The following is a 23872-nucleotide window of genomic DNA, read 5'->3' as shown; positions in this document are numbered from 1 at the left end:
GATGCCTGCAAGATGCCTCAGGTGACATCACCTCCAGGTGTGTCATCCTCCTATTGATTGTGAACTGGACTTAGGGACTCGAATCCAACTGAGACAATAAGGTAGAATTGATGCCAAGTGACTCAGAGTTTAGGTAGGAGAAGGTGTATGGTGCTCTCTAACTCTATTTCTCTCTCTCTCTCTGTCTCTCCATCATGACTGGCTTGCTCTGGAGAAGTCTGGTGAGTGGCAACTACCAGGTAATTGACAAGCCCACAAGCAGGGCTCTGAAGCCTTCTCCCAGAGGCTTTGTGAGTGAGCTTGAGAGTGGGTCCTCCAGCCCAAATCAAGGCTCTTGTCCTCCCACACTAGAACAGGTTGGCTGCCTCCTCATGAATGAACTGAGTGGGAAGCCTCAGTTGCTCCTAGTGCCCAGGGTGCATAATTGACACTCATCCATTAATGCTCATGGCCTTTCACCACAAGCGAGCCCACAACACGAGTCACTGACTGTGATCAGGAGAGTGAGTTGGGAGGGCAGGGGATTGGGATTGAGGGGTGGGGGGTGTGGAGCTGATGTGACAAAGGAGGTGACATTCATTGACCAATTTGAGGAGGTAAGGTGTCCAAGGAAAGAGATCGGCAGGTCCCAGAACACAGTAGGTGAGAGAGCAGGAACTCACAGAAGAACCACCCAGCCACCCACAACAATGAAGGCATAACTCCATGCTGCCTTCAGACACTAAGGTCTGCAGTGGTTTATTACCCAAGAATGGAAAGTTGCAGTGGGTGGGAATTTATCTCCTTGGCAAATCTTTTCTTGCCTTCAAGGTCGTGCCCACCTGCCACATCCTTGGTCTTCCCTGGTGGAAACCATCACTCCCTATCTCAAACCTATTGCTCTTGATTCCCGCTTCTCTTGAGAACATATAGCACCCACCTGATCAGCTCAGAACAGGCCATCATGAGATGCTGGGCACATATGCGACCTGACGTCTAATTACACCTGACCCCCAACATTCCCTAGTGACTCAGATGGTAAATAATCCACCTGAAATGCAGGAGACCTCAGTTCAATCTCTGGGTTGGTAAGATCCCCTGGAGAAGGAACAGCTACCCACTCCAGTATTCTGGCCTGGAGAAGTCCATGGAGAGAGGAACCTGACAGGCTACAGGCCATGGGGTCCCTAAGAGTTGGACAGGAGTTAGTGACTTTAACTTTCCCATCCTTCCTCACAAGATGTAGAATAACTAAATTATTTCATTAACTCTATTCCACTCCTATTCCACATTGTGATGCTTGTTTTTCTGATAACAAAACTGAGGTTTAGAGGGGATGTGACTTGCGCGTGGTCACTGATAAGGGTTAGGTCAGGCTTGGACGCATATTTACATTCTTGAGATGGCCCACATTCATAGATTTTGGTGTTGTTAGCTTCTGTTGGAATAAAAGCTATTTTGCGCATAACTCTTAGGGCTTACAGTACTGGGCCTATGCTCCCATCCTGTCCCCTCCGTTAAGGTGTGTGTCGCTGACCAGTGGCCCAGAATATCTCTCATCAGAGACATATCCTCTCCTCCCTGTTTTCAGACACACAGAACCATTCCTGTGTGTCTGAAACATGTTCCTTCTCTCCCTGGTCTGCCCTGTGTCTGTACATAGCCTCCCCCTTGTCTCCCACAGAAGAGGGCAGAGGTGGTAATTTGGAGCTGAATGGACAGAGAGGAAGAGGCAATATGCTATTCTGTGGCCCACTGGGTCCACCGTGTCGCGGGGAGAAACATGGGAGCAGGGCTGCACAGCCAGGCTGGGATTAAATGCAAGGCTTTGGTCAGTGTTCCCGGTTGGGGAGTGTGGTGGAAGAAGAGAAGAAGGCTGAAACAGAATCCTTTCATTGATAAACTGACATTTATGGAGCCCCCTTTTGTGTCAAGCTCAGGGCTGAAGTTACAAAGGATGAGTAGGGGCTAGCTCATGGGCTCTCAACTCATGTGACATCAGAGCTGAGGTCAGAGATCACCTTAGTCACTCAGGAAAACAGAGATGCAGAAGAAGGGTGAAGAGGTGTGCTCATGGTCATTTAGCTGGTGACAGAGCCGAAGTCCCCTTCCACACCCCGTGGGCCCCTCTGGCTGCCAGCGCGGGGCTCAGACAACTCAGGAACTGAAAGGTGCCAGGTTGAATCAGGAGGTTGTGGCTGGAGGAGCTTTAGGAGAAAGCCCCTGTACTTGCTGGTGGCTTCTGTGCTGTCACCCAAGGCAGAGGAAGAGAAACCTGCTCACTGGAGCTGCCCTCTGTCCTGCTTGTTGAGTGACAGGTTCACAGAGGAGGGAGACACAGACGTCATCCTCTCCCAGCATCTCTCCCAGTGCTCAGGTGGGCAGACATGAAGAGGACCCGTTACAGAGAAGTCACAGCAGGAGAGCAAATCACTGATGCCAGAGTCTGGTCTCCTCTGCCACGAGCCAGATGTGACCTGGGGCCTGGCATGGGGTGGAGCTGCAGGAGTCAGGGAAGGCTCTGGAGATGTGTTCAACAGACACCTCCAGGAAGCCTTCTGGGATCACAGCACCTCCCTCCATCCTCCCTAATGCCAGCCCTGCCTTTTGGAGGAGCCCCTACTCTGGGGAGGTGCTCAGCAGATCTCCAAGTGTTGGTCTCTGGGGACGTTGTACTTGAGCTTGTGGGCTTCGAAGAGATTTTCCAGCTCCTTCATGTAGCGCTGGTGAAGCCTGTCCACCTCCTCCTGGGAGGGATGCAGTGTCTTATGCACCTCGATGGGCTTCCCCACTGCAAGACACAGAGGTGAGTGGTGATAGAGAGTAGGACCCACTGAAGGTGCAGGGACCTTGGTGTTCCTACTAGAATGGTCATCTGAGCAGGTAATCACTTTAACTCCCTCCCTTTCAATTCTATTTTCTAAGATGTTAGGTCAACTTCAAGATTCTGATATACCAACAATACAGCCAGCAGGCCTTTCCGTGCATTATCTCTTATATTATCCTATCAATCCTATGGGTATATACCCTGGTATTATTTCTGTTTGACTGCTGAGGAAATGAGGCCCAGGGAGGTTAAATATCTTGTTCAAGGTCACATAGCCAGGAAAAATCAGTACCAGGGTGTAAGCCCTGGGGATGTGTGCTTAGCCTCAGGGAAAGGTGAATCTGGGAGTCTGAGATACCATGATTGGAAGAGCTTGTGTCTATGGGAGGAGATGGATCAGAAAGCAGCTGACATGTCTTCTCTTGGGAATGGTCCGGAGGTAGTAGCACTATAAACATTCATGAGAATATCACCACACAATGCAAAGAAAGTTTGATAGAGGGGGTTGCCTGTACTAAACAAAGTAATGACTGGGTGAGTAGAGATGAACAGCTCTATTAGTACTGCCGTTGGAAACTAGTTGGAATTAAAGAAGAAAGCAAATAGATGAAAGATGGTGCTAAGTCTATGGACTAAAGCCCAGGCCCATTATTTACAAGGAAATCCCTCTGGCTCTCCTTCAGAGACTACTGATTGCTACTTTACACACAATTCTAACAGACCTGCAAAGGTCTTGTATCCACCTTTTCCAATTACCATCATTAGACCCTGTGGTCAGAATTATACCCTCCTTCTCTTGCATAATAAAAAGTCAAATACACTTATCAAACCTCAACTTTGTTACCAAGGGCAGGGTGATCTCTTGGAAGTGATTTACATTCTTTGGGTCTATGTTTGCAATCAATAAAAGGGGGATGAGAGTCCCTCCTCACAAGTTGTTGGGAAAACTAAGCCGCTGCATGTAAGGAGCCAGTGCAGTGCCTGACACAAGCAGGGGCACAGTAATCAGTGCAGCTACTGGTCTTCGTGCCCCTGTTACTCTTCTCTTTCTAGGCTGCCTTTCATCAGGGTTACTTGCCTGTGTGTCTGTTTCACACTCTAGAACTTGTGCTCCACAAAGTCAAGGGTGTACTGCTCTATGTCCATGTCTCCTTGCAGCACAAGCCCAGGCCTCTTACTCTATAGCCATTCCCCTCCCAGCCCAGGTCCAGGCTCACCCACAGTGGTGATGGGTCGGCGGTAGGGCATAAGACCAAAGCTGTACTGGAAGACTCCACGGCCATAGAAGAGCGGGATGGAACCTCTAGTGCTCTTGTGAAGTCGGTCCTGAAACCACCGCAACCAGGAACCAGGAGAGGTCTCAACCTGGTCATATATGTCATTCTCCCCAAAGGAGAAGATCGGCACCAGAGCCGCCCTGGAGAGAGACAGGAGAGAGGGCGTGTGGAGGGGCAAGAAGGCACAAGCTGGTCACCTAGCTTCCTGGAGGGACCTAGTGAGCAGGAACTGGAGCAGAGGACAGAGCCCTGGGACAAAAGTAGGAGACCTCGGGTGTCTCCCAGACCTGCCATGGGCTTGTTTTACAATTTCAGGCAGGACATGGCTCTTCTCAGGGCCAACGACTGGCACTGGGATTGTTATTGAGTCCATGCTCACTCTGCTTGCCACGAGATAGGCCAGGAATCTGAGACAAAGTGTCGGGACGAGGAAGGGACTTTATTCAGAGTGGCTGACCAAGAAGACGGCAGGCTAGTGCCTCCAAATAACCATGCTGAACGGCCAGGTTGCCAAGTTCTTTATGGATCATAGATTGGAACACAGGTGAGGACAAACTAAACAGACTATTTGACCCTTGCAAATGTCCCCTAGAATGGTGAGCCTCAGGCAGGGGAATGTGTTAGTTTCATTTCCTTACAGTCCTTTCAGTTCAGTCGCTCAGTCATGCTCGACTCTTTGCAACCCAATGAACCGCAGCACTCCAGGCCTCCTCCCTCTCTATCACCAACTCCCGGAGTTCACCCAAACTCATGTCCATTGAGTTGGTGATGCCGTCCAACCATCTCATCCTCTGTCGTCCCCTTGTCCTCCTGTCTTCAATCTTTCCCAGCATCAGGGTCTTTTCAAAGGAGTCAGCTCTTTGCATGAGGTGGCCAAAGTATTGGAGTTTCAGCTTCAACATCAGTCCTTCCAATGAACACCCAGGACTGATCTCCTTTAGGATGGACTGGTTGGATTTCCTTGCCGTCCAAGGGACTCTTAAGAGTCTTCTCCAACACCACAGTTCAAAAGCATCACTTGTTCTGTGCCCAGTTTTCTTTATAGTCCAACTCTCACATCCATACATGACTACTGGGAAAACCATAGCCTGAACTAGACGGACCTTTGTTGACAAAGTAATGTCTCTGTTTTAATATGCTGTCCTGGTTGACCATAACTTTTCTCCCAAGGAGTAAGTGTCTTTCAATTTCATGGCTGCAATCACCATCTGCAGTGACTTTGGAGCCCCAAAAATAAAGTCAGCCACTGTTTCCACTGTTTCTCATCTATTTGCCATGAAGTGATAGGACCTGATGCCATGATCTTAGTTTTCTGAATATTGAGCCAAGCCAACTTTTTCACTCTCTTCTTTCACTTTCATCAAGAGGCTCTTTAGTTCTTCACTTTCTGCCATAAGGGTGGTATCATCTGCATATCTGAGGTTATTGATATTTCTCCCGACAATCTGTATTCCAGCTTGTGCTTCTTCCAGCCCAGCGTTACTCATGATGTACTCTGCATATAAGTTAAATAAGTAGGGTGACAATATACAGCCTTGACGTACTCCTTTTCCTATTTGGAACCAGTCTCTTGTTCCATGTCCAGTTCTAACTGTTGCTTCCTGACCTGCATACAGATTTCTCAAGAAGCAGGACAGGTGGTCTGGTATTCTCATCTCTTTAAGAATTTTCCACAGTTTATTGTGATCCACACAGTCAAAGGCTTTGGAATAGTCAATAAAGCAGAAATAGATGTTTTTTGGAACTCTCTTGCTTTTTTGATAATCCAGCGGATGTTGGCAATTTGATCTCTGGTTCCTCTGCCTTTTCTAAAACCAGCATGAACATCTGGAAGTTCACGGTTCATGTATTGCTGAAGCCTGGCTTGGAGAATTTTGAGCATTACTTTACTACCGTGTGAGATGAGTGCAATTGTGCAGTAGTCTGAGCATTCTTTGGCCTTGCCTTTCTTTGAGATTGGAATGAAAACTGACTTTTCCCGGCCTGTGGCCACTGCTGAGTTTTCCAAATTTCGTTACATATTGAGTGCAGCAGTTTCACTGCATTATCTTTCAGGATTTGAGATAGCTCAACTGGAATTCATTACCTCCACTCGCTTTGTTCGTAAGTGATGCTTCCTAAGGCCCACTTGACTTCACATTCCAGGATGCTGGCTCTAAGTAAGTGATCACACCATCGTGATTATCTGAGTCGTGAAGATCTTTTTTGTACAGTTCTTTACAGGCAGGCAACTCAGGTTGTCTTCCTTTGGCAGCCTATTATGTGTGCCTACAGTAACAAAAGCTGCAAGATGAGGGTTAAAGTCACAGAAGCAGGTCCCACACAAATTCAAGATTAACCCTTTCTGGCTACAGATCATGAGAGACAAACCAGAATATAGCTGAGTGTCCTCCAAGATAAAAAATCATCGGATGACTTTCTGGGGAAATCTCTTCCAGCTAGCTTTGTATTCTTCACAGATGTTTAAAGATAGGAGAATAGCTCTTTACTACGCCCCAAACTCCATTCACCCAGATTCTCTAGGTCTCAGTGTAATGCAAGCTTTCGGCAATATGACCTTTCAGACTTAATTCCTTTAGTCACAAAATCTTCCTTCTAGCATTTTCTCTGGGTATTTGGGCCTGAGACAGTGCATCTATCAGCAACATACAGTCTTCATTGTCAATGTATTGAGATTCTCCCTGCCAAAATAGGATCTGCATTTGTCTCTTCAGTCTTCCCTCCAAACTACAATCCTTGAAAATCCCCAGTTGAACCCAGAGCCCTCTCCCCAATACCCGTGCATCAGAGCGAGCCTGATGAAGCCCTTGCGGTTCCGCAGCACCAGCTTGTAGGCTCCAGGCCTGGCATTCAGGGACTCCTGGACGCCCCCAACAACGATGGACAGCAGGTTGCCGCCTCCTTTCCTGCTCAGAATGTGAGCAGCAGTTTCCTTGTCTGATGAGACCAGCCCTGGGGAGAGATGAAAGTGGTCACGAACAGTGTGAAGGGGGCAAGCACGGTGCAGGAGTATGTGACTTGGGCTCTACCTCACTCCCCAGCTGGGAGTTCTCTGATGACAGGCACTGAGCACTACCCCTTTTCCCAATACTCCCACCAAGTTCATCACTAAGCACAGAGCTGTGGGAAATGCTTCTTTGGGTCTCATCTCCTTATCAACTACACATTCACTTGGAAGAAGTACAGAACAATTGGCCGTCCTCCTTAAAAATCTCTCCTCATGTCTTCAGCCCCCATCTGCCTGGAATAGAAAGAGTGGAAAAATTCACCTGAAGACATGATGTAATCCCTGAAGACAGGGGCCCAGAAACACCAGTGCATCATCATCACATGTGAGCGGATGCCTGGGAAAACTGAGGAGAAGCCCGTGCCCTCTGTGCACAGGTTGATAAAAGCTCCAATGACGAGGACCCCATGAGGGTGGAAGCCAGCGACGTAGTTCCGGGAGGGGTCCAGTTCAGCGGTCTTGACCAGCTGTAGGGACAGCAGTCTGGTGAATCGGGCTGAACCCACTCTCCCCCCAACCCCTGCTACGGTCTCCCTGTTAAGTTTCTGTGCTGACCTCTTCTCTGTGTCCCCTGTGCCCAAGGGCTATCACACCCCATGTGAGTGTCGTGTGATGAGTGATGGCCTGTCTGAGGATCCTTGACCCCAGCGGAAGCATGGAGCAGAGAAGATGCTCAGGGAGACTATGGAATGAAAGGGAGAGAACAGATGAATGAATGAGGCCAATACCCCTGCCTGGGACGGAAGACCCCTGTCCAAGGCAAAGGTAGGACTCTTGGGAAGAAGACTGGAGACAAGCCATTGTCCCATGTAAAAGGAGACCTTGTTCCAGGCAGAGCCCTACCAGAATGAAGGAGCCATCACAGGAGGGAGTGAGTCTCTCACCAAGTTTTGTGGCATCTGGAGTTCTCTCCCGGGTAAAGAACTGGACCACTGAGTCCCTGTGATTCAGTGTAAGAGACACCAGGATGCTGAAGGTAGAGCTTGGGAGGAGGGCCATGAAGTCTCTAGTGATGCCCACAGGTGTGGGTGGAGAGGGGTCAGGGAGGTGTCCTGTCAAGTCTGCAGCACTTCCTGACACCAGGTCACAACCTGCCCACAGCACTGCAACCCTGCTCAGGCCTTGGCCTGTGACACTGCTTTCCTGGATATGAAATCTTACATAGAAACCCAGCTCCTGAACTGATCTTCAGGATGAGGGGAGGAATCAATGGTCCTTGGGGAAACACTGCCTGATTCTCCACCATTACCTCTTTAGGAAGCCCATGGGGTGCATTTAGAAAGCTCCAGCACTCAGAAGTAGTCTCCTAAATGCTCTAGAAATTCTACCATTAGACTCTAGCTCATAGAATCACAGCACAAAGGACTGTGAGTGGAGTAGCCCGAGCAGAGTTTTTAGGACAAGGAATGTTGCTTCCCTGCCTTCAAGTCAGCCACCACTGTAGCTGCCACTGACAATGGGCCTTTAAAGGAATTCAAGATGGAGGAAAAGAGGATACTGGTCACAGAGAGTGAGGATGCACATCACAGGAATAACTGCAGTGAGTCCAGATTTTGTATCTCCCCATATGTAGAAAAACATGAAAATCATTAACTGGAGATGTCTGCTTTTTGACTGGCAGTAATCTTTTGATGTTTAGCTACATGGCTTGTTTTGTTTTGTTTTGTTTTTTCCAACAAAGCCTCGTAAGTACTGACTTCTCCCTTCCCTTTTAGAACAGCTCCTCAGAGATTTCTGAGAGGGTATCTCTGAATACAGTCCTCAGTAAGGCCTCAGAAGAAAACACCTGACAACTCTAAGGTTGTACACTTGTTCAGTAGACAACAGGGACTGCCTGACCCCCGTATCAACGGCCAACCGAAGGTCCCTGCAGGGCCTGCTGTGTTAAGGTGTGCGGGTGACATGGAAGTTGCCCTGGGAGGTGACAAGAGTCCAGAGTCTGTGAGCCACAGCGCCTCCTGCAGGCCTCAGTCCAGGACAGGGAGGTGAAAGGGCGTGTCATCTCTCCCTCTGCTGGCCGCTCGCTGGGACTGCCCGCCATCTGCAGCTGTTGTTGCCACAGGGCTGCAGTGGCCTACGATACTGAACACGGTGCTCGTGAAATTTCTGCAAATATGTTTCCCACAAGGTCAATAGTGTCATATGTGAGAAATCCTCTGGGGAGATACCTGGTTACAGGATGGACAGAACAGACATACATAAGGCTGGCACAGAGACTCTCAGCAGTTTCTGCCAGATATGCAAATGACAACAGTTCCAGGGGTGATAGGAGAGCCAAATGTTGTTCTTAGAAGCCCCAAGATCACCTGATGTCTCATGGAATTCACACAACCCAATAATGTATGTGGCAGCATTTACACATTACACTTGAAGAAACTGAAGCTCAGAGAGCATGTGTAACTCACCTAAGGTCATACAGCTGGCATGTTGCAGACTCGTATTAGAACCTATGATGTCCACTCCCAGAGGTGACACCATATACATACTTCTCTCCTGTGTCCAGAGAGGGCCACCTGTCCCTGCCTGGCACCTCTCAGTGTCCTCACTGCCTTCCTCTTCCTGTCCCCACTAGATAATTAACCATTACAACTGCTTACATCCAAGGGTTAGTCTGTCTGGGATTCAGAATGGAGCAAAAGTCAGTTCACTAAAATTCAGGGGCCTGCATCCCTAAGGACTGATCCTTGGGTCCAGGGTCCAGTGTACGAAATGGACATGAGGTGCCATGAGCCAGAGATCGGAGATTAAGAGATAGAAGAAGACGAGGAATTGGACTCTTTAGTGTATCCCTGGGGAAACTGAGTTTCAGAATGAGCAAAGCTCTGTTCAAGGACACATAACATATCAAACACGCAGGGGGTGGATACACCTTGAGGGCTCTCTGCTCTGTTTCTATTCTCAGAATAGAAAAGCAGTCAAAAGATTTTAAAAGCAGTCAAAGAACCTGCTCTATATCCTTGCTCACACCTTCTTCCGTCTCAGGGTATCAGTATCATCATCTGATCAAGTGTCAGACAGATGATCTGAAAATCTTGTTTCCATTATGGATTCCTTCACCCCAAACTTAGACTGTTGAGGGATTTACACCTGTCAGATACATAAGTGTGCTGCACTACATGGCCTACTGGGTTCCTCAAATCCTGTTCATTCATCATTTGTCATAGTGGCCTCACCTCACTGAAGTTGGACAACCATGGTCAGACAAAAGCTGATTCTTCCCCTAGCCACATAGCGGTAGAAGCCTGTCGCCTGCTCCCGGCCCAGTATTCTGCTCACTGCGCACAGGGTCAAACATCCCCATGGACACATGAAGACTGTTGTCCTGACCACTCCCTAGTCAGCCCCATACTCACCGAGATGGGGAAATAGTCCTTTGTGTACTTCCATATGGTCCAGTGCCTTATGAAAGCACACTGCCTGCCCCCCTGCCGGGGCGTGTCTCGATCCAGGTACCACCAGATTGCATACAGGATACTGATCATCCAGAATCTTGTGAACAGGAGGCCAATGAAGACTACGTAGCCGAGCAAGGCTGGGAAGGGAAGCAGGAACCATTAGTGGTCTGAGGTGTGAAGGAACAAGCTCTCCCCATACACCCAGCTGTAGCAGCACTGTCCAGTCCAGCCCTCCTCCCAGGAGGAAGAGATCAGCTTCCCAAGGTTTCGAGGAGGAGAGAATTCAGTCAACACTACCAGTGTCACATTGAGAGCCTGGATTTGAAACCAGTTGGCCTAATTTCAAACTCACATTTTCCCACTGCACCATTTTACTCATTTGGGCCTTTCTCTTCTACTTCCTTTTCTGTCTGTATTCACCAGGTGCTCAATAAATGCCTGATGGAGATGTGATAGGATGAACTCTTTCTGGCATCCATTCTTTAGAACCCCAGAGAAAAGGTATTCTTTCTACCCAGCCCACTTCCTGTCTACTCCCAGACCATCTTTCCATAGATAATCCCACCATATTCCCCCTTTAGTTAAAGTCCCCCCATGACTTCTTATAACTATGAGGCTCAGCTCAAGCAGCTCAGCCTGAGCTCAAGCTCCCCACTGGTGGCCCAAACCCCCTCTTCTTCCAGTCTCACTCACCACATACACCTCATGTTCCGACTACACTAAGCGGCTCAGTTGATACAACTCCCTGAGCTCTAGCTTTTGCTGAGCTCTTTCCTTTGCTGCCAGGCCCTGTCCTGCTGAAGGAAGGAGGGAAGAAGAGGGCATCTCATGCCTGGCTTGTTCATCAGGACTGCAGCAGGGTTAGAGACAGCCCCAGTGAGCAATTCCTCCCAGACTTCTGATTCTGAGTCCTTTCACAGGCCAATATTGGTTTTGACTCAGGGTCAGGTGGTCTGTGGGTCTGTCTTTAATCTGATGCTAATTGAGCCTCACTGTTAGAGAATATTGCATCCTCTCCATTCCATTCCCTCCACTCAACACCCTTTGCTCATACTCATAAAGAAGTTCATCCTCCAGCTGTAGTCTATTTGAAAGCAGGGTAAACTGGGACTGTCATTCATGTCCAACTTCCTGGAGGAGGGGACTTTTGACCCAGTCTGAATAGCGCATGTGTGGGTGCTAAGTTGCTTCAGTTGGGTCTGACTCTTTGCAATCCTGGGACTGTAGCCCTCCAGGCTCCACTGTTCATGGGATTCTCCAGGCAAGAATACTGGAGTTAGTTTCCATGCTCTCCTCTAGAGGATCTTCCAGACCCAGGGATCAAACCCGCATCTCCTGTGGCTCCTGCATTGCAGGCAGATTCTTTACTGTTCAGGCACTGACAAAGCCCAGGCTGAATAGTCGCAAAATGCATAAATCAAAGTAGTTTGGGGCTCACAGAGGCTCGCTTTCTAAAGAGCACCTACAGCGCTTTCTAAAGAGCACCTACAACGTGACAGGTGCTGGTGTTGTGTAACTACAGCTGTGAACAACCGACAGGAATTCCTGCCCTCCTGGTGCTGGCTTCAGGATTGTGTTTGGAGCACTTTGTTTTGTCTTTTCAATTTTAATGATGGAGAACAGTGTGGAGATTCCTTAAAAAACTGGAAATAGAACTGCCATATGACCCAGCAATTCCACTCCTGGGCATACACACCAAGGAAACCAGAATTGAAAGAGACACGTGTACCCCAGTGTTCATCACAGCACTGTTTATAATAGTCAGGACATGGAAGCAACCTAGATGTCCATCAGCAAACGAATGGATAAGGAAGCATGGTACATATACACAATGGAATATTACTCAGCCATTAAAAAGAATACATTCGAATCAGTTCTAATCAGGTGGATGAAACTGGAGCCTATTATACAAAGTGAAGTAAGCCAGAAAGAAAAACACCAATACAGTATACTAACGCATATATATGGAATTTAGAAAGAAGATAATGATAACCCTGTATGCGAGACAGCAAAACAGACACAGATGTATAGAACAGTCTTTTGGACTCTATGGGAGAGGGCGAAGGCAAGATGATATGGGAGAATGGCACTGAAGCATGTAAATTATCATATGTGAAACAGATCACCAGTCCAGTTTCAATGCATGATACAGGGTGCTTGGGGCTGGTGCACCAGGATGACCCAGAGGGATGGGATGGGGAGGGAGTTGGGAGGGGGTTCTGTAAGGGGAACACATGTACACCCATGGCGGATTCATGTCAATGTATGGCAAAACTAATACAATATTGTAAAATAAAAAAATAAATTAATTAATTAAAAAAAAAAGAAAACTAAAATTAGAACTACCATAACTATCATATAACCTAATGATCCCATTTCTGGGCATATATCCCTGAGAAAATCATAATTCAAAATGATACATGCACCCCAATGCTCACTGCAGTACTATTTACAATTTTCAAGACATGGAAACAATTTAAACATCCACTGACAGATGAATGAATAAAGAAAATGTGATACTTACAAAAAAAATTTTAACGATGGTAAAATATGTTTGACATATACTAGTCGCTGAAATGACTCTTTGGTGTTTTATTATTATTTTTGTAAGTTTTCATTAGAGTATGGTTCATTTATATGTTGTATTAGTTTCAGTTGTATAGGAAAGTAAACCTGTTAAACTCCTACACGTATCGACTCTTTTTTTTTGCTTAATTCCTTTCCTGTACTTATCATTACAGAGCACTGAGTAGAGATCCCCGTGCTATACAGCAGGTTCTTATTGTTATCTATTATTTACGCAGTAGTGTTATTTGTCAACTCAAATCTCCCAATTTATCCTTCCCCCTTATCCCCTAGTAACCATAGGTTTTTTTTCTACTTCTGTTTTGTAAATAAGTACATCTATACCTCTTTTTCTGATTCTTCATGTAAGGGATATCATGTGATATTTGTCTTTCTTTGGCTATCTTCACTCAGTTGACAATCTTAGGTCCACACATGTTACTGAAAATGACATTTGTATGTCCCTTTTTATGACTGCGTAATATTCCACTGCCTGTATTACTGCATCTTCCTTATACATTACTCTAATGGATATTTAGGTGGCTTCCATGTCCTATCTATTGTAAATGTGCTATTATGAACATCGGGGAGATTGTATCTTTTCAAATTATGGACTCATGACAGAGGCCTTACAGAGAACAGTATAGAGGTTTCTTATAAAACTGTTAGAATACGATAGGACCCAGCAATCTCTCTCCTGGACATATACTTGAAATGATTTTTGAGACTCAATTTGGTGTAATTAAATTAATTCACATTGTTGTGTAACTATACCCACCTTCATCTCAGAACTCTTTTAATCTTCCTAAACTGAACCTCTGTACCCAGGAAATTAGAACTTCAATCCAGGCCAAGAGAATAAAAGCAAACTGTTGATAGCAGTTCGTTGTACGGTAGGATTTGGGGGGAAATTCTTGACTTTTAGAACACACATTTTGTTTCGATGTGATAAAATAGCATGTACTTGCTTTTCAGTCATAAAAAAGAATTTTAAAATGTGGGCATTTCTACTTGATCAGAAAGAACTCCCCCATCTAAACATCTCCCTCACTCTGGCCTCTCCTTTAAGTACTGTCAGCAGGCAAAATCTTAACGTGGATGCATCTTCAGCACCTAAAGAAAGGAAACACCTTTTTTCCTCTCATAACATCAAGAAGGAAAGATGTAAAATCCCACTTTACCGAGACCCACAGAGGGTATTCAGGTTAGCTAACCTCATACAGAAAGCTAGTAGGAAGAGTGGTGGTTTCAATTCTACTATTATGTCCATACCGTGCTCCCAACATTCACTCATTCAACAAGCATTTATCAACATTAACTCTTCTAGGAGCTGGAGATGCGGATGGGAACAAGATCAACTATCTGAAAGGAGCTTACCTTTCTACGTGAGTGTGTGAATTACAGAGAAGAGGAAAGAAACAGATTAAATAAATAACCCACTGGAAAGTATTTGTTGCTGGGGCCTGAGTCCTCAGTAACAGGTCCTGGTTGATCTTTCTGGCCACATCTTTGACCTGCCCCAAACAGCTGTGCTGCTGCTGCTGCTGCTGCTAAGTCGCTTCAGTCGTGTCCGACTCTGCGACCCCATGGACAGCAGCCCACCAGGCTCCCCTGTCCCTGGGATTCTCCAGGCAAGAACACTGGAGTGGGTTGCCATCTCCTTCTCCAACTCAGGAAAGTGAAAAGTGAAAGTGAAGCCGTTCACTCGTGTCCGACTCTTCGTGACCCCATGGACTGCAGCCTACCAAGCTCCTCTGTCCATGGGATTTTCCAGGCAAGAGGACTGGAGTGGGGTGCCATTGCCTTCTCCAGGACTAGAGTTGAGGGGCCTCCAGACAACTGCGCTAGGCCAGCATGAACCATCTCTTCACTATATGTGTAGCATTTACTGGCCTCCTGGGGAAAACTTGCTTTCCTGAAGGCCTGTACATTCTGCCTTGTAGATTCATCTCCTAATATCTTTGGAAAAGATCCCCTTCTCTCCACCCACTGCCAGCCTCCCTAGACCAGGGTAAGTAATCTTTTAAAGAGCCAAATTGTAAGTATTTCAGACACTGGGGCTCAAGCGGCAACTTGGAGGATATTGCATAGGCACAAAATCATTTAAAATGCAAGCATTTAAAATGCAAAAACCATACTTCACTCATGGGCTGTACAAACACAAAAACAATCAAGGGGCTAGTTTTCAATCATGGGTCTATGTGGTGACCCCAGATGCAGTTTGTGACCTTGTAATGGAGCAGGACCTATGCAGTCTTCCTGGGAAAGATCCCTCTTGTCCTCTACCTGCCTCTTACTTGTAGAAAATCTTCAGCTTCCTAAGCCTTCCCCAAATTTCAAAAATAAAATTATTAACAGAAATCATAAACACAGAAAGAAAACAGTCCTAATCAAGAAAATAAATAACAGTTTAACCATTCCACAAATTCAAAGACTTTTAGTTTGTTCCCAGGAGCCATAGATAATATTGAGATTCATCATTGAGCAGTTTTGCAAATACTAAACTCCCAGCAGGTGGAGAAAGTTGCTCACCAGCCCATAGACCTCAGACAAGGGGAAACCAGAAGGCTAATGATGGTGACTCCCAGTTACCTCACCACCAAGCAATCAGACGATTCTCTAGGAACTGATCATGCACCCAGCATCTCTACCTCACCCAGTCTCTAGACACCGTTCCCTGGTAGTCAAAGAGGTTTCGGGCATTTTGAGCCTTAACTCTCTGGACTCCTTGTTTGATCCCTGTAATAAAGCCTACACTTTCTTTCACCACAACCCACTGTCACTATAGGAGCTTTACTTTGTTCCCACAAGCACACCCAAATTTGATTTGCTAACAACTGTTCCCTGTCATCTGTCTCACCCAAAACCCCAACACAGAAGATCCCTAAATTACAGCTTCTCTCCCACAGATTGGACGTTCTCACTCCTGTACCTAAAGCCCTCCTGGGGATCCCCTTTGCCCTTGAGATAAGGGCCAAGGTACAAGCTACTGTTCCTAGCATCAGAGGGTCCGAATGCCTTTTCTCAGCTGCCCTCCTTCTAGCTCTAGGCCCAAAGTTACTTGCCTCTCTGTCCTCCTCTAGACACTCCCAGGTCCCAGGCTGGGCTGAGGTGGGCACGGACAGTGAGACACACACTCCTGTTGGCAAAGCTCCCCCAAGGCCATGTCAGTAAGATGTCCCTCATCCCAGGTGATCCCCAGGCACTAGGTTCAGCATCCACCTTGGGACCTGTATCTTTCCCCCATCAATGCACCATGTGCACCTGAAGTGGCAGGTGCCATGGCCTCCCAAATCCATCTCAGCTTTCCTTACGCAGGGCCAAGTAAGAGAAGATCAACTGCAGGACCGCGAAGGTCTGCAGCCTGTGTTCCAGTGGCACAAACAAAGGTGCAAACTCCACCATGCTGATTCCTCTGCTTCCTCCGGAGGCTTCTCTGAGCTCTGCTGTGGTCTGAGACACCTGTTGGTTTTTGTTGCTGTCAGAGATTGTTAAGCATTTGTGGGAGGAGGGAGGGGGTGGATTTCCAGCCAACGGTGGAATCTCATTGCACCTACAATGGCAGGGGGCAGTATCCTAGGTGAAATATTTAAAATCACCTGGCCTCACTAAATTTATTACAGAGAAAGAGAAGTGCAATGGACTCTTCAGGCAATACATTATCTGCCAGAACACCTTTGCTCAAATCATGCCCATTACTTGGCAAGTAAAGCAGCAAGTATAAGGCAATCCTGCCCTCTTTACACTTACTCAACTATTTGGCTGCAGTAATTGTTTCCTTTCACCTGCCAGGTCCACAGTTCCCCTTTACAAATAAGAAGTATGAGCTCCCACATAAATATCACTAGGCCCCGCTATCTGGCTGCCTTTTCCTGTTTGCCTGGACAGCAAAACTCATAGAAGAGCCGTCTGATTTTCATGCCCTCTCCTCCATTTGTCCTCCCTCTTCAGACTTCAGATGCCACTGTTCCACGGAACTGTCTTTGACAAGTTCACCACTGGCCTCCACATTGCTCAATACAGTGATCAATTCTCAGCTCTCGTTTTGATCTCTCACCAGCCTCAGACACAACTGTTTCTTCCCTGCTCCTTGAAACCATTTGATCTGTGGACACCACACTCTCTGGTTTCCCTCCTGCCCCTCCGTCTACCACTGGGTCTCCACGGTGGCTCTTATCCTTCACCAGGCTAAGTGTTTCAGGGCCCTTCTGTCCCCTCAATCCTTGGACCTTCTCTCTTCTCTCCACCCTCCCCGCCTCAGAGACCTCCTCCAGACCCATGGCCTTGGAATCTCTTTCTCCAGGACGAACACTTCCAGACTGTATCTCTAGCCGTGACTTCCTCCCAAGCTCCAGATTTGACTATGTAGGGCAGTATTTTACATCCTCCCTGAGAGTCTGCTTGGCACCTCCACCACAGCCTGTCTAAAACTGAACTTGACTTCCCCTCACCTGCCCATGCTACAGTCTGCACATAACCACAGAGCTTTCCAAAGTGGTCACACAAGGAATATCCTGGTCATCCAGTGCTTATGACTCTGCCTTTCATGGCTGATCGCCTAGGTGCCTTGGAAATTTCATTGTGGTTACAGTGCTTTCCTAGTGGTAGTGAGTATACTTGAAAATGTTTACAAGTCATTGAATACCATTTCATCAAGTTCAAGCTCTACTCTTTGTTGTTTTAAATATCTCTTACGATGGAAAGCTGCTGTCCACCACCACAGCCAGCCACTTTGACGGACTGTGATGACAATGGTTCTCGCTGGTCCCTGTCCCTGTGCCCTTATTCCTCCCACAGACTCATAAGTCAGAGGGACTGCTGGGTATGTGATTGCACAAGCTAAAGAGCAGTAGTGCCATGCTTTTGCACAAAACTGTAGCACCAATGTAGACTTTGACCAGAATATATGCAGTGTCCAGATACACATCTAATGTGGCCCTCTGTATAGTCAGACATCTTAGCTGCAGGTGTATAGAGTGATATCATTTCATCAAAGATGGGCTCTATAAAGAACAGAAATGGACTTAACAGAAGCAGAAGATATTAAGAAGAAGTGGCAAGAAAACACAGAAGAACTATCCAAAAAGGATCTTCATGACCCAGATAATCACTGTGGTGTGATCACCCACCTAGAGCCAAATATCCTGGAATGCAAAATTAAGTGGGCCTTAGGTAGCATCACTACAAACAAATCCAGTGGAGGTGATGGAATTCCAGGTGAGCTATTTCACGTACTAAAAAGTGATGCTGTGAAAGTGCTACACTCAATATAACAGCTATTTGGAAAAGTCAGCAGTGGCCACAGGACTGGAAAAGTCAGTTTTCCTTCCAATCCTAAAGAAAGGTAATGCCAAGAATAGTCAAACAACCACACAATCGTGCTCATCTCTCAGGCTTTCAAAGTAATACTCAAAATTACTCCAAACCAGACTTCAACAGTACGTGAACTGTGAACTTCCAGATGTTCAAGCTGGATTTAGAAAAGGCAAAGGAACCAGAAATCAAATTTCCAACACCTGTTGGATCATCAAAAAAGAAAGCCAGTTCCAGAAAAACATCTATTTCTGCTTTATTAATTATGCCAAAGCCTTTGACCTTGTGGATCACATAAAACTGTAGAAATTTCTTAAAGAGATGGGAATACGGACCTCCTGACCTACCTTCTGAGAAGTCTGTATACAAGTCAAAAAGCAACAGTTAGAATTGGACATGAAACAACAGACTGGTTTTAAATCAGGAAAGGAGTACATCAAAGCTGTATATTGTCATCCTGCTCATTTAACTTCTATGCAGGTACATCATGAGAATTCCCAGGCTAGATGAAGCACAAGCTGGAATCAAGATTGCCGGGAGAAATATCAATAACCTCAGATACGCAGATGACACTACCCTTATGGCTGAAAGTGAAGAAGAACTAAGGAACCTCTTAATGAAAGTGAAAGAGAGTGAAAAAGTTGGCTTAAAGCTCAACATTCAGAAAACTAAGATCATGGCATCCGGTCCCATCACTTCATAGCAAATAGATGAAGAAACAGTGAAAACAGTGACAGGCTTTATTTTGGGGGCTCCAAAATCACTTCAGATGGAGACTGCAGCCATGAAATCAAAAGACACTTGCTCCTTGGAAGAAAAGCTATGACCAACCTAGACAGTATATTAAAAAGCAGAGACATTACTTTGCCAATAAAGTTTGTCTAGTCAAGGCTATAGTTTTTCCAGTAGTCATCTATGGATGTGAGATGTTGGACTATCAAGAAAGCTGAGCACTGAAGATTTGATGCTTTTAAACTGTGGTGTTGGAGAAGACTCTTGAGAGTCCCTTGGACTGCAAGGAGATCCAACCAGTCCATCCTAAAGGAGATCAATCCTGAATATTCATTGGAAGGATTGATGCTGAAGCTGAAACTCTAATACTTTGGCCATGTGATGCAAAGAACTGCCTCACTGGAAAAGACCCTGATGCTGGGAAAGATTGAAGGTGGGAGGAGAAGGGGACAACAGAGGATGAGATGGTTGGATGGCATCACTGACTCTATGGATATGAGTTTGAGTAAATTCTGGGAGTTTCTGATGAACAAGGAAGCCTGGCGTGCTGCAGTCCATGGGGTCGCAAAGAGTTGGACACGACTGAGCAAGTGAACTGAACTAAACTGAACTGAGAGTGATATCGGGTCATGGTATTGATTTCCATTTACTCATCATGAATGGTGAACATGACTTTATTCATTGCATTCCATCTATTGGAATATTTATGAGCAAGGAAGACAGTGAAATTCGGCAGAGAGAGAAGTTGAACCAAGCTAGGTTCTCAGAGAAGTCCTTAATTGGTTTAAAGTGGCCAAGGCTGACCTTCTGCCTAGATCTGTCTTAGGATCAGTTGCCTCTGTGCAGGCAAACCTGCAGCTCTGACCACCCTTCCTTCTTGAAGGTGCATCTAGCAGTCATTTTCCAGGGTCCTCCCTCAATACTGGTTGGAAGAGCCATGGATGAGCACTGAGACCAGTCCTGTATTGGCCACCTCCCAGCTATGTGACTTCAGACAAGTCCTTCCCTTCCCAGAGCTCCTCATCCTACTGGGTATCAGGGGCTAAGATGGGGGCTCCTACTGACTCATGTACAGCGCTCAGCAGTCCCTCAGGGGTTCTGTGCCCTTCACATTACAACCCCCTTACAAGTAAACAACCAGGGAGCACCCTATGTCCTGGGGCAGTGTGGCTCCTGTGTGGTCTGAGGATCTGCCTTGTCCACGAGCTGCCTGTTACTGGTTCCTGACAAGGTAAGTACAGTGTTGGAGAGGAACTGCTCAGAAACCTTAGAGTAACGTGGCGGAGTAGTTCTATGTGTATGAAACTAATAATTGAAAACTGCATTTGAACTATTTGTTTTCTTCATTTCTTTGGTAATTTATATTGTATTTTACAAATGGATGAGCCTCTTTGGTAGCTCAGTGGTAAAGAATCTGCCTGCTGATGCAGGAGATGCGGGATTGACATTGGGTCAGGAAGATCCCCTGGAGAAGGAAATGGCAACTGAGTTCAGTTTTTTTGCCTGTGAAATCCCATAGACAGAGGAGCCTGCTGGGCTACTCTTCATGGGATCACCAAGAGTTGGACACAACTTACCGCCAAAACAACTACAAAAGGAATTAAAAATAGATTAGTTCATGGTAGGTTAGAAGAAAGATATAATACAAAAATCTCAACCTTTAACATAACATATTGAGGTAATATTTCCCACTAATCAAACGAAGTGAAAGTTGCTCAGTAGTGTGGACTCTTTGTGACCCCGTGGACTGTACAGTCCATGGCCTTCTCCAGGCCAGAATACGGGAGTCGGTAGCCTTTCCCTTCTCCAGGGGATCTTCCCAACCCAGGGATTGAACCCAGGTCTGCCACATTGCCGGTGGATTCTTTACCAGCTGAGCCACAAGGGAGGCCCACTAATCTAGGGTAACTACATAAGAACATCTGACATTTTTAACACCTTGTGAGGGAGGTGGCCCTTTTAATCCTGCATCACTGATATTTACTGATAAGGCCAGTGCTTGATGCTGTTCTTGTTAATATTCAGGGCCCCTCATAAAATAGCTGAGAGAAGGAATCTTCCTGCCCATCTATTTCTATCTAAGCTCTCACTAGGGATGTAACTTGACAGATGTGGCACCAGTTCAACTTGTAGAAGAAGGGAACACTCAGGTTAGCTCTCTCGTAGGGAGTGAGAGGAAGATATGGAATCTAGAAAAAGTCCATATCTAGTTGGTGGTTGATACAAACCCTCTCAGGTCTTTTATAACCATTTCCAAGCATTTATAAAAAGAACGCATGAGGAAAAGCTGGCATTAATTGTACCCTCAGTTATGGATGAACCATTTATAGATGAAGATGGGAGGGAATAAGTGTTGTGAGGGGACATGCAACCAGCAGGTGGGTCAGGTGGGTCAGGGTGTGTACCCAGTTGATGCCACTGGTGTTTTCAGTGTACAATTCTGCCAAGATTGAGGACACAGAAGGCAAGGTGAGAGCAGGACACCAAGGCAGACAGGTTTCATATTGGGACCAGGATTCTAGAAAGGTCTTTAACCTCTGATATAACTACATCTGTTTGAGGAGGTCACTGTTATTTACCTTGAGATATTACATGTGTAGCATCCACCCAGAGCTTAGCACGTAGTACGTGCTCACTAGCAAGTTGCTTGGGCAGCTGACTCTGCCCTGCTGTGGGGTCACTAAGACAGATGCTCAGTCCATCCTGAGGCATCCACTACCCTTCTACCTGGTCCATGGCTCATTTCAGCTGAAGCACCTCCAAGGCCTCCTCCCTACCTGGGGATGAATTCCTAAACTTTGGCCTGGACAGTAGTCCCCCAGACAGCAGGCAGTAATTCTCAGGGACCATGTCTGCACTGCCCACTCCCATCTCCATGGAAGTTTGCTGCACAAAGGTCTAAACCTTAGCCTCCTGTTTCCGAAACCTCACTTTGACCCTGACTCTTATCACGAAATCCCACCCACGTGTGCTCAGACCACTCCCTCCTCTCTGCCTTTGCTCTCTCACAGCTCCCACGCTCCCACCTCTGCCGTCTCCTGACCCTACCAAAGTCCGTTCTACATGAGAAAGTGAGGCTTGGCCAGCCCATGTGGTTGCTGACAGATCTGTGCTGCCTGACCCCTTGTCAACTGTCACTTCATTACCATCCAGGGGTGTCATCAGGTTAGACCCCAGCAGGTCCTTTGTCTCCTGTGGGTAATGACATCTGAGAACTTGTTCCAGGTCAACAGGAGCCTGATTTCAGGAAAAGACTCCAGCTCTGCCCAATCCTGAGGGCCTCTGAGTCTCTCTACCATACCTGACAGCTCCTGTGTGCCTCAGGGTGTCTGAGTCAGCCTGTGTGTTGGTGGGAGATCTTCCTATGAGGGCAAGTCCCTTAGAGCAGACTGGGGACACAGAGGGATGTCAGGTAGCAGGTGCTGTGTAGTATTGGACCCTTGCTGTGCAGATCCTGGCTCTCTGTATCCATGGTGATGCCGACTGCAGAACAAACACCCCAGTGTCCGTGCTTAACAATTAAAGCACATCTTTGTTCACTTAAACCCAGTGCAGATAAAACTATTTGGGTTCTTCGCTAGGCAGCACTCCTCCAAGTTCATGCTCTCTGCTTCCTTCTTGTGCGGCTTCCTTCTTGTGGTGAATGAGGGGATCTCCTTCCCTCTCGCCCAGCCAGTCTCTCCCCATCCCTCACCCCCCATCCAGGTGCCCTAAGTCTCACTGTCACCTTGTAATGTGTCCCAGCCAGGCCTGGGATCCCAACCATGATTCTTACCTCTGACCTGTGCTCACAACTTTGCCCCACATGGGGCTCTGCTGTGTGGACATCTCAGCCTTTGTCCTCCAGGCAGACTGCCTCCACAGCACCCACAGCCTTGGAGTTGCCTAGTCTAATCTCTGAGGGTTCATGGGCTATCACTGAGGTAATGCCTGCAAGATGCCTCCAGTGACGTCACCCCCAGGTGTCATATCCTCCTATTGATTGTGAACTGGACTTAGGGACTCGAATCCAACTGAGACAATAAGGTAGAATTGATGCCAAGTGACTCAGAGTTTAGGTAGGAGAAGGTGTATGGTGCTCTCTAACTCTATTTCTCTCTCTCTGTCTCTCCATCATGACTGGCTTGCTCTGGAGAAGTCTGGTGAGTGGCAACTACCAGGTAATTGACAAGCCCACAAGCAGGGCTCTGAAGCCTTCTCCCAGAGGCTTTGTGAGTGAGCTTGAGAGTGGGTCCTCCAGCCCAAATCAAGGCTCTTGTCCTCCCACTCTAGAACGAGTTGGCTGCCTCCTCATGAATGAACTGAGTGGGAAGCCTCAGTTGCTCCTAGTGCCCAGGGTGCATAATTGACACTCATCCATTAATGCTCATGGCTTTCACCACAAGCGAGCCCACAACACGAGTCACTGACTGTGATCAGGAGAGTGAGTTGGGAGGGCAGGGGATTGGGATTGAGGGGTGGGGGGTGTGGAGCTGATGTGACAAAGGAGGTGACATTCATTGACCAATTTGAGGAGATAAGGTGTCCAAGGAAAGAGATCGGCAGGTCCCAGAACACAGTAGGTGAGAGAGCAGGAACTCACAGAAGAACCACCCAGCCACCCACAACAATGAAGGCATAATAACTCCATGCTGCCTTCAGACACTAAGGTCTGCAGTGGTTTATTACCCAAGAATGGAAAGTTGCAGTGGGTGGGAATTTATCTCCTTGGCAAATCTTTTCTTGCCTTCAAGGTCGTGCCCACCTGCCACATCCTTGGTCTTCCCTGGTGGAAACC

At 46.9% G+C, this 23872-nt stretch overlaps 1 protein-coding gene across 2 annotated transcripts; it reads right to left on the bottom strand.

Annotated features, from left to right (window-relative positions):
- Positions 1-1869: 1869 nt before the first annotated feature.
- On the bottom strand, positions 1870-16455 carry LOC145527393 (2-acylglycerol O-acyltransferase 2-like). Of its 2 annotated transcripts, XM_081545326.1 has the most exons (7): positions 16365-16455; positions 10444-10622; positions 7353-7557; positions 6861-7035; positions 4024-4223; positions 2603-2770; positions 2201-2226 (listed from the first exon to the last, which is right to left on the bottom strand). In XM_081545326.1, the coding sequence occupies exons 1-6, from the start codon at positions 16453-16455 to the stop codon at positions 2616-2618; spliced, it is 1005 nt and encodes a 334-aa protein (XP_081401452.1). In that variant the 3' UTR covers positions 2201-2226; positions 2603-2615. The 2 variants fall into 2 exon arrangements, with proteins under 2 accessions (XP_081401451.1, XP_081401452.1); XM_081545325.1 differs by having other exon boundaries at positions 1870-2770.
- Positions 16456-23872: the final 7417 nt, after the last annotated feature.

This window comes from Giraffa tippelskirchi, chromosome 11, assembly GCF_054371585.1.
Source record: "Giraffa tippelskirchi isolate mGirTip1 chromosome 11, T2T-mGirTip1v1.2.pri, whole genome shotgun sequence".
Classification (NCBI taxonomy): domain Eukaryota; kingdom Metazoa; phylum Chordata; class Mammalia; order Artiodactyla; family Giraffidae; genus Giraffa; species Giraffa tippelskirchi.
This window is presented reverse-complemented; position numbering and strand designations above follow the sequence as displayed.

Bases quoted from the DNA above. Each gene is read 5' to 3' on its own strand.
- LOC145527393 (XM_081545325.1), bottom strand. From the start codon at position 16,455: ATGGTGGAGTTTGCACCTTTGTTTGTGCCACTGGAACACAGGCTGCAG. The intron at 10,623-16,364 runs GTAAGGAAAGCT...TTCCCTTCCCAG, and splicing joins CTTCTCTTACTTGGCCCTGC to CCTTGCTCGGCTACGTAGTC. The intron at 7,036-7,352 runs GTGAATTTTTCC...ATCTCTCCCCAG, and splicing joins GGATTACATCATGTCTTCAG to GGCTGGTCTCATCAGACAAG.